Source organism: Nannospalax galili, unplaced genomic scaffold (assembly GCF_000622305.1).
Source record: "Nannospalax galili isolate Female #2095 unplaced genomic scaffold, S.galili_v1.0 scaffold221, whole genome shotgun sequence".
In the NCBI taxonomy this organism is placed as follows: Eukaryota; Metazoa; Chordata; class Mammalia; order Rodentia; family Spalacidae; genus Nannospalax; species Nannospalax galili.
Genome location: NW_008344592.1, coordinates 972,982 through 982,626, shown reverse-complemented (window position 1 = coordinate 982,626; position 9,645 = coordinate 972,982). Strand labels below are relative to the sequence as shown.

At 47.8% G+C, this 9,645-nt stretch overlaps 1 protein-coding gene across 20 annotated transcripts in view; it reads right to left on the bottom strand.

Annotated features, from left to right (window-relative positions):
- The window catches only part of Epb41l1 (erythrocyte membrane protein band 4.1 like 1), a 132,327-nt gene that overhangs the window by 8,191 nt on the left and 114,491 nt on the right, over positions 1 to 9,645 (bottom strand). For 18 of the 20 annotated variants that reach the window (XM_008840771.3, XM_008840772.3, XM_008840777.2 and 15 more), the window contains 4 exons: positions 6,038 to 6,124; positions 5,212 to 5,295; positions 2,714 to 2,794; positions 2,288 to 2,404 (listed from right to left, as the gene is read on the bottom strand). In XM_008840771.3, the coding sequence (XP_008838993.1) occupies positions 2,288 to 2,404; positions 2,714 to 2,794; positions 5,212 to 5,295; positions 6,038 to 6,124 (369 nt within the window). The remainder of the gene's footprint in view (positions 1 to 2,287; positions 2,405 to 2,713; positions 2,795 to 5,211; positions 5,296 to 6,037; positions 6,125 to 9,645) is intronic. The other 2 variants (XM_008840776.3, XM_029567194.1) reach the window with 1 other exon arrangement.

Here is a 9,645-nt window from a genome sequence, read left to right as displayed (position 1 = left end):
ATTGTTGCTTGTTATGTAGCTATACATATGGACTCTTATGAAATTATGTTGGCCCATTTAATCTTTGGTTATACTTTCCTTTTGTGTATTTAAGGCCATACAGTTGCTCCAGATAAAACCGGTTTGTTTTTACTCTTAAGGTCGTTTGAGGATCTGTTCCTCAAATTAATTTTTTAAAAAATATTTTATTTATTATCTTTATTTTATGTGGATGAGTATATTGCCTGCCTGTATGTGAGTGCACCAGTGTCCTGCAATGCTGCGGAAGTCAGAAGAGGGCTTCAGATTCCCCTGGAACTGGAGTTAAGGACGGTTCGTAGCTGCTGTGTGGGTGCTGGGAATTGAACCTGGGTCCTCTACAAAAGCAGTCAGGGCTCTCAATCTCTGAGCCAACTCTCCAGCCCCAAAATTCATTTTAATAATATATTTTGGGGCCTGGGGGTGTAACTGAAAGCAGAATGCTTGCTTGGTATGTTCCCAGTCCTAGATTTGATCTCCATTGCCTCAAAAAAGGGGTTCGGAATGTAGCTCAGTTGGCAAAATGCTTGCATGGCATGCACCAAGCCTTGGGTTTGTTCTTCAGTACAGTATAAAGCTGGGAGTAGTGGTACATGCCTGGACTGTGTAGGCAAGATTAGGAGTTCAAGGTCAAGATCTTCTTTGACTACATAGTAAGTTCACAGGCAATCTGGGCTACATGAGACTCTGCCTCAAGCAAAAACAAACAAAAACCCTATTTATCTATCAAATTATATACACACTACTTAACTCATATATCCATTTTAATCAATTTTTATGTAGATAAGTGTACCTGTGTCATGCAATGCCTGCGGAGGACAGAAGAGGATGTTGGATCCCCTGGAACTGGAGTTAGGACAGTTATTAGCTGCCCTGTGGGTGCTGAGATTCAAACCCGGGTCTTCTGCAAGAACAACCAGTGTTCTTAACCGTTGAGCCATCTCTCCAGCCCCATTTCATCAATTTTTAATTACTGAGATAGGTATCATTGTTTTTTCATACTAAATCTTTAAAATCCTACATGCATTTACCCTTAAATTGCATCTCATTTTGGATTAGCCACTGTCAAGTGCTTGGTGGCTAGTTGGCAGTGACTGCTGTGGGACCGCGCTGGAAGACCACTACCATCACTGCAGGCGGTTCTTTTGCTCAGGATGGGTCTAGACTTAGGTAGGTTAGCAGCCCTTCAAACAGCAGGAAAATGTTATCCCTCTTCCTTCTGATATTAAGGAGATGGAACTCAAAGGATGAGAAACTTTCTTGGTTCTTTCTAGAAAATACTTATTTATTCAAGGAAACAGGCAAAAAGGAGACCAGTAATTGTTTATAGGCCTTTGAGGTGGATTTTTCCCATTGTGGTATAATGTGTGAAATGTACAGATATAAGTTTCAGCAAGAGCTTCACTGTGTGTGTGTGAATACATGCATGTCTGTACATGCTGAGGACTGAACCTAGGCCTTATTCATCTCATTCACGCTGAACATATGCTCCATTGTTGAGCTAAACCCCAGTCCTGAAGTTTATATGTGTATACATCCACATGAACCACCCAGGTGGAAACATTCCCAGTACCCTAAAGGTTCCCTTGCAACTCTTCTCTATCAATAACACATCCTGGAAGGCACACTATTCTACCTTCATTCCCAGTGTGATAAAAGTGTTGCCTGCTTTTCAACTTCCAGTCAACAGAATCACACAGTGTGTACTTCCTGTGTCTGTGAGATTTTTGTTTTATAGGTCTGATAAAATTCAGTAAGTTTCCAGAAAAGCAGAAGAATCTGGCCCTGCCTCAACACTTGATGGCCCTCAACAAAACGGGAAAATATTGGGGACCCTAAGATTCTGACTCTGAGATACTTGAGAAATTGTGGGTTTGTAAGAAAGCGAAACAGGATCAAAGGTTCTGGGCATCAAGTTCCCTAAGCAACATCCAGTGGCTGTGATGGAGGTAAAGACTCCGGGACAGGAATGTGATGCCGGGCCTGGCTGTGTACCTCCCTCTGTCCCAGTCCCAGTGTCAGTCCTCAGTGCCCTCTTCTTGCCATTTGTGGATTTTCTTTACCGGACCTGAGGGCTGAAACTCTAAAGAAACCAAGATGCAATCTTCCCTCCTTTCTTCCTTTGGCCTGGAGTTGCAAGCCAGGCAGGTGAGGGGTCACAGATGCATGGCACTCAAACCGCCTGGGCTCTCAGTAGAAGCAGCTCTCCAAAGATCTTCTTCCTGTTCCTTCCCACTCTCACCCAGCTGAGACCCACCCAGAGCCTTACCTGTGGCTTCTTCTCCCTTTCTTCCGGGGATGGGTCTGTTTCTCTGTAGACGACAGCTTTGGTTACCAGCATGTCTGGATGCTGCAGTTTGGCTTCCTTGATGGCCAAAGCCAGGGCCTGGTGGGCAGAACAGCACAGTGAGGCATCAGAGAATAGTGCCTATGAGAGAAACTGAACACAAGCACAGTGCACAGATGGGGAAACTGAGGCCCAGGGAGGGGCAAAGTCAAACAGAGGAAGAGACTAGAGTTTGGATCTTCTGGCCCCCATTCAATGCCCCTTCCTTGGGGGCTCCTTACCTGAACGGGGTCAGCAAGAAGTGGACACCTTCTCTACCCAGAAGGGTAGCTGTCCATAGGTCACCCATTATAGGAGGGACTGAAGACCAGGCAGTACCAATGGGAATACCATTCCCCAGCCCCATACCTGGTCTTGATCGACATCTTCGTCCCCAGTAATGATGATTCGCTTCTCAATCCTCGTCTCAGAAAACCCTCCCTTCACAGTCTGCAGAGGGAGGAAGAGGGAGGGGGAGGGGGAGGAGGAGGGAGAAGGAGAGGGAGAAGGAGAGGGAGAAGGAGAGGGGAGAGGGGCAGGGGAGAGGAAGGTGAGGTCCCTCTTGTGTCTGCTGGAGCAGCAACTAAAACAGGAGACCTGCCCAAGCATCAGTGAAGGGCAAGGCTGAGAGCCAGCCTTGGTCTCCTTAGCGGTCTCCTTTTCTAGTTTGGGGACTTCAGACAGTAGTTCCTGCCTGGTTACCACAACTCTCTAGCAACCAAACTGCCCCAATATAAGTCTCCCATACCCAATTAAGACACCACTCCTTGGCTGGCAGAGCCTCTTGGCATCCTGCCTGGGTACTCCCTGAGCACTGAGTCTGTATCTCTCTCAGTTCTGGGTTTCTATCTGGTACACATGGCCTTGCTCATGTCTCCAAGCTTTGAGCTCTGGAGGGCAGGGCCTGTATTTTGTTCATCTCAGAATCCCCTCCTCTTCCCAATCTGACTGGGCAGTGCTGAATGCAGATCTGTTGAATGAATACATGAATGAAATGTGAATGGTGACAAGCTTCTACCTTAAACAACTTGGAACAACCCTACAAGAGAAGAGCGTACTGAAGATAATTTATTACCGCTGCTGGTTTCTTAACAAGTGGGACTTGGGTGCAAGTTTAAAAGTAGAAGGGCAGGGCCTTAACTGTTTGGCACATTTAAGAAGGGCAGGCAAAGGTGACCAGAAAGAAGAGAGAGGCTTCCAAGTAGTAGGGACCTGAGGGACTTTGGTAAGTTTTCTGAGCTGTGTGCTGCTGTAAGGGTGTGTGATGTAAAACACTCCCAGTAAAGTGGGCAGAAAAGGCAATGTTATTCTCTGATGCTTTGGGAAAGAGGTTTCTTTCTGGGAAATGTGACAAGGTGCTGAGTCTACAAGGTTGCAGGCAAGGCCCACACAGTGTGTACAAAAGGCCAGTACTAATGACAAGACTCTGCCTTTGGTGGATCAGCTGGACCTCCAACTCAACTCCCCCGGCTCAGCCTGGCTCCTCAGGCCTCTAGCCGTGGCTGGGCCTGTTCCTGTTTTCCATCTGGCCATCAGGTGCGGTCCTGTTAGCAGCATCCCTCTCTGCCTTTTTTCCTCATTAGCTGTCACAGATTGTCTGACCTATTCTCCTCCCTCCCTAATTCACCCAGTCCTAAGCCCTTGCTTGTCTCGTTTGCCTCCATATTCTGTATCCTTTGCCAGTCCTCCTAATTCCCCAGTCCCCTATCTACATTCTGCTTTCCCTGTCTCCTACAAACACACCTCACTTATGCCACCTCCAGCAGCCCATGAATCCAGTAAGGTTGATGCTCATTAGCATTTGCTTAACAAAGAAGTAAACACATAGTTTCTGCTCTTCTTCTGGCTAGAGAACCTCCACTGTCTCTTCCTCCCTCAGACATCCTGCATGATACCCAGTATTCTGCTCAGACTCTACTCTTTCACTCTTTCCTTCCTTCCTTGCTCTTTTATCTGGGGGCAGGGGCAGTACTAGAATTGATGGAGATTGAACCCAAGGCTTTGCTGGGCAAGGACTATACCATTGAGAAATATCCCCAGCCCTGTTTTTACTTTTTTATTTTGAGGTGGGGGGTCTCACTAAATTGTCCAGGCTGACCTTGAACTTTCGATCCTGCCTCAGCTTTCCAAGTATCTGGGATTAGAGGCCTGGGAAATACTTTTTCTAGGAGACACTTCCTGTCGGGTATGGTGGCGCATCCCTTTAATCCCAGCACTCGGGAGGCAGAGGCAGGTGGATCTCTGTGAGATCAAGGCCAACCTGGTCTATATAGTGAATTCCTGGTCAGCTGGGGCTACAGGGAGACCCTGTCTCAAAAAGACCGAAAAAAAAAAAAAAAAGAGAGAGAGAGAGAGAGAAACACTTCCTGACTCTTGGGTCTTGGGTCAGGAGCTCTCACAATCCTTCCTCTAAACATCTCTGACTCTTAAGGCCCGTAAGATGTAAGCACCATTGCTCACTATTACTTTGTTGTTGTTGTTGTTGTTTTTTTGTTTTGTTTTTTTGAGACAGGGTCTCCCTGTAGCCCAAGCTGTGTACAGGAACTCACTATGTAGACCAGGCTGGCCTTGAATTCACAGAGATCCACCTGCCTCTGCCTCCCAAGTGCTGGGATTAAAGGCGTGCACCACCACGCCTGGCTGTTCACTATTACTTTGAAGGAGAGGGTCTGGGTCCCAAGAATAGCTGCCAATGCTGAGTACAAGGCCTGGGCTTAGGACAACAGTAGCACAGGGCACACACAGTACTCTAGAAATGGGCAAATGGTCCCCTCTAAGTGCCTAATAGATTGAAAGGCAACGACAAGCCTTGGTAACGACCTTCCCACCTATTGCCCTCTGGGCCCCGGGAGCCTGCTGCTACTCACTTTGGTGACATGGGTGGTGGTGGAGGTTGAGAGGGTTTCCGCAGTGGCGCCGTAGGTGCTGGTGAGGACATCTTTCCCGATGATCTGCAGAATATAACCACCCCCCACCCTGGGCATCAGGTCATAGCATTGGGCTCTGCAGGGGCAGGCAGGGTTAGGGAAATTCTCCCAGGAATGAGCAGGGGCCCCGTGAAGGTGAAGTATGGAAGTCAAGATGCTATTGAACTATTTATTCATGTATAAGAATACCGAGGTCTTTCAAATTCTAGATCTGTAACGTTCCCACACCCAGGAATCTGTGATTCCTAGAATCTGAATTCCTAAGGCCCGAGTCCTAACAACACCCTGGAATCTGAGAATCCTGGAACGTGGGAAGAAGGAACAGAGAGATCCAAGGTGGAGACAGAGCCCTCTGGGTCCCTCATCCTGTCACATTCAGGAACATGTTCTTTTGGGGCTAGATACTGAGAACAACAGACTTAGAGAGTCAAAGCACAGGAAAGACTTTACAGTGACAGGCTCAGGGACACAGGAGAGGCAGCCACCTGTAACAGAGACTGGCCTGGAATCCAAGCCTCTAGACTCCTACTCCATTGTTCTTCCTGGTCTGTAAGCTGATACAGCAAGGTGGGGGGCTCTGCTTACCTGCAGCAGAAGGGCACTGATGGGGAATCTGTGGACATCTGAAAATCATCTTGTTTCCTGGCTCTGCACTCATAAGAGCACCTTCTGAGCCCCTCACTGTACTCACTGTAGGCTGTGTGCAGGCCCAAGCCCACATGCTCAGTTCCGAGTCCCCTAGCCTGAGCTGGCCCTGCCTACTTACCGGTGAAAGAGAACGGATTTCCGTGGCCACCGTCTGTGGGCCTGGGATCATGGCAGCTGCCCCCTTCCCGGACTTGAGACTGTTCTCCTAGAGAAACAATAGTGCTCAGATGGCTAGGTCTCAGGTCTGTGGCCCCCTAGGATAGCCAGGGTGTGTGGCCATGCGGTTTTAACCACAGGGTTGAGGAGTAACAGAAACAGAGAGCTAAGGCATTGCTCAGTTTACTCTCTCTCATTCTCCCCTCACTTTAGCATTCACACACACACTTGCATGGTGGCTCACATACTCAACATTTACTGAGTCCCTAGTGTTAGGGACGCTGTGATGAACATGACATGGTATTGCTCTCTGGAAGCACTAATAGGAGTTGGGACACTCAGGCTCTTATCCTGGCCCTATCATGTTCTAGCTGAGTAACTTAGGTAGAGCCACTTCCCCCCTACAGGCCTTGGGGATTTATCTGTGAAAAAGGACTTTTGCTGAATTCTATGGAGTCCTTCTGAGGAGAACAGAGGGGGAAGAGCTTTGTAAACCAAAAGCTGTCAGTAAATGCAGGTTAATTGTACTATAGCTATTTCCTGAGTATGTGCTAGCACTAGACATTATACTAAGCATGTTACATGTATGATCCCATTTAACCTTAACAACCACTATAGAAATTCTTTTAAATATTCTGTAGATAACACACAGGAGAAGGAAAAAAAAGAGTATTAAATGCCTCCACAACATTTGTATCCTGCCCAGGCTGAGTGACTGGGTCACTTGGCAAACCATTATAAGGTGCTTTCTGGGCAGCACTTTGGATCTCAGAATGCTAGTGTTCCCTTTCTCTGGCTTGGGGTCCCTTTGAGTCCTTCTATCATTCAGAGTGTGCTCCTGTAAAGCCTCCTACCTTCTGTCTGCGGGCAAGCCTCACCTCCATCTTCACTCTCCAGGACAGGCCACTAAATGGGACATAAGTTATTCAAAACCCAGGGGCTTGCTGCTCCTCCCTGGCTGTACCTATCTCCTGTCACAGGGAAGCACAGCTCATCTCCTTGGATAACTCTACTCTCTCCTCCCTTCCCCTTCTCCACCCTCAGTTATTCAGGAATTTCCATTGTCTCAGTGAGGTCAGTCTCTTAATTCCTAGCCTAGATCTTTCTTGACCCCTAGATCTTCAAAACCAGTTGTCCCCTGGGCCTTTCCTTGGAACGTCCCAAAGGCACCTCACACTTGTCGGGTCCTCAGTGGAACAGACTGCTTCTTCCCAACACATGTGCAGCACTCCCCTCTCAGACTACCCTTGAGGGGCATCAACCTGGAGGTCCTGTGAACACAGACTGCAGGCCTCCCAGGATTTCTGAGTCAGGAGATTGATGCCAGGGGAGAATGTAACTTTATCACAGATACCTGGGACTACACTCTGAGAACCTCTGGCCAGTGAACATCTGTTCTCCTTCCTCCTGAGAATTTTACCAGTGACCAAATACTGTAGTTTCCTGTTCTAGGACTCCCAAGTCCCAAACCCTCCTCTGCTCCCACTTTCTAGCCCCAGCGAGATACCAACCCCTATGCGGGTTCCCCATTTTCTTTCCATCACTCTCAGTGTGGGCCCCAGAGCTCAGGACACTGTCTTCTCCAGTGGAGGATTCACAGTTTCTGGCACAGTACTTCATACATCGTGGGTGGTCAATAAATATTTTTAAAAGGAAATAAAGAGGCAGGAAGGAGGAAGGGAAGAAGGGGAGGGAAGGGGAGGGGAGGGGAGGGGAGGGAAGGGATTTTTTGTTCCAGCCACACTCCACACAAGTTGATAATCTAACAGATACATACAATTGATAACATGCTCATATTTTTAAAATGTGATTCCCTGTTGTCTCCAGAATGAAGTTTAGACTCTGCACATGACATTGGAGGCACTTCAAGATCTGACCCAGTCCTACTTTTCAGCCCTCTCCCCCACCTGACAGCTGCACAGGCCCCCTGCCTTTCCCTGGATGCTGCTGCAGATGCCGCTGTGCTCTTTCACCTGCCCTCACACCTCTTTTCCACAGCCTGGAGTGCCTTCTCCTACATCTGTACCTCAATCCATCCTTCACTCACAGCTCCACTGTCCCTGGCTAAGTGACACCGCCTTAGTTCCTCTTCATAGTGGTCCCTAGGTAATTTTATTACACTGTGCCATGGTAGCAGGAAATACAGAGCAGCAGCTCACACTCAGAGATACTATGTGCCAGGACTGTTCTTGGGGTTGTGCCTAGGACAACTGCTCATCCTCACGAGAGCCCTCTGAGGAATGTGCTGTTATTGTAGTCACCCCCACTTTACAGAAGTGAAACTAAGGCTTGGAGAGGTTCGGGTGACTTGCCCAAGGGCACCCAGCTGGGAAGTGGGAGAGTTGGGCTTTGTTCATCATTGTGTGCCCAGGACCTATACACATTAGAGGTGCTCATGAAGGTGACTGAAGAAATGAATCCTAGCAAGCAGTGTAATTTTCTTAACTCCAAATCCCAGTGCTAGGCAGACAGTAGAGACTCATCAATGTTTTGGAACAAATGAATGGATGAATGGATGAATGAGAAAATGAATGAAATATCTGCTTACTCACCATAAGGACAAATTTAAATTTAGCCTTACAAGCACCTCACTGCCTTTCAATAATAATTTGGAGGGAGAGGAAGAACTGAGTGACCAGAGAAACAAACATGAGCCATCTGGTAAGTGGTTTGAGTTTACTGATCCTGAAATCTGTTTGTTGAAAATCTACCAGCAGAGGAACTTGACTTAATGAAATTATTTTAGGTATGCATCAGGGGTGGGGCAAGGAAAATCATTTGAAAACAACTCTCTATATAGCTCAGGAAAGATCTAGATCAGGCACTGCTGCCTTCTCCAGTCCCACAGGGCCAATGTTCACACAGGTCAGGATGGGGACAGAGCACGGAGGTCAGTAGTGAATGTTGGGTTTCTCAGGTCAGAATTCCTGAGGCTAAACTGGCACTATCATTTATTGGTCGTGTGACCCTGAGTACATCACGTTACACCTCTGAACTTCAGTTTCCTCATCTCTAAAGGACATAGAAGAAAGAGCAGCTACTTCACAGTTTCACACGTCGTTCAGTGTTCTCAGGAGATTGCCTGGCACCACAGCCTGTGTGCTGAATGCTGTCTGTTCTAATTCATTGTTAAAGGCTCTTGAGTCTTGTAAGAAGCTGTGAGCCAGGTGGAATGGGATGATTCCCATTTTACAGATGAGGACACCTGAGGCCAAGGGCTTTCCTTCACTAATCAGACAGCAAGTAGCAGAGCCACAAGGTCTCTTAGAAAGCATGGGAAAGCCTGCATTCCCAGCTCAGGCTCACTGCTGCCATCTACTGGCCACACTGAGAAAGTGGCTGAGATGGGAGAAGCTGCTGGTAACTGGTTTGGGTTTACTGAAGCTGCAGGCTATGAGGATGTGGTGTGGGGAGAGTCAGACGCACCTTCCACCTGCAGTTGAGATTCACGTGGAATTGAAAGATGAGATGCCTGCATGCCAAGAATCAGATCACACCATACTCCCTTTACTCCTGCGTGGCTGAGATGGCCCAGATAACAGACTCAGGGACTCCCCCTCCCCCAACATT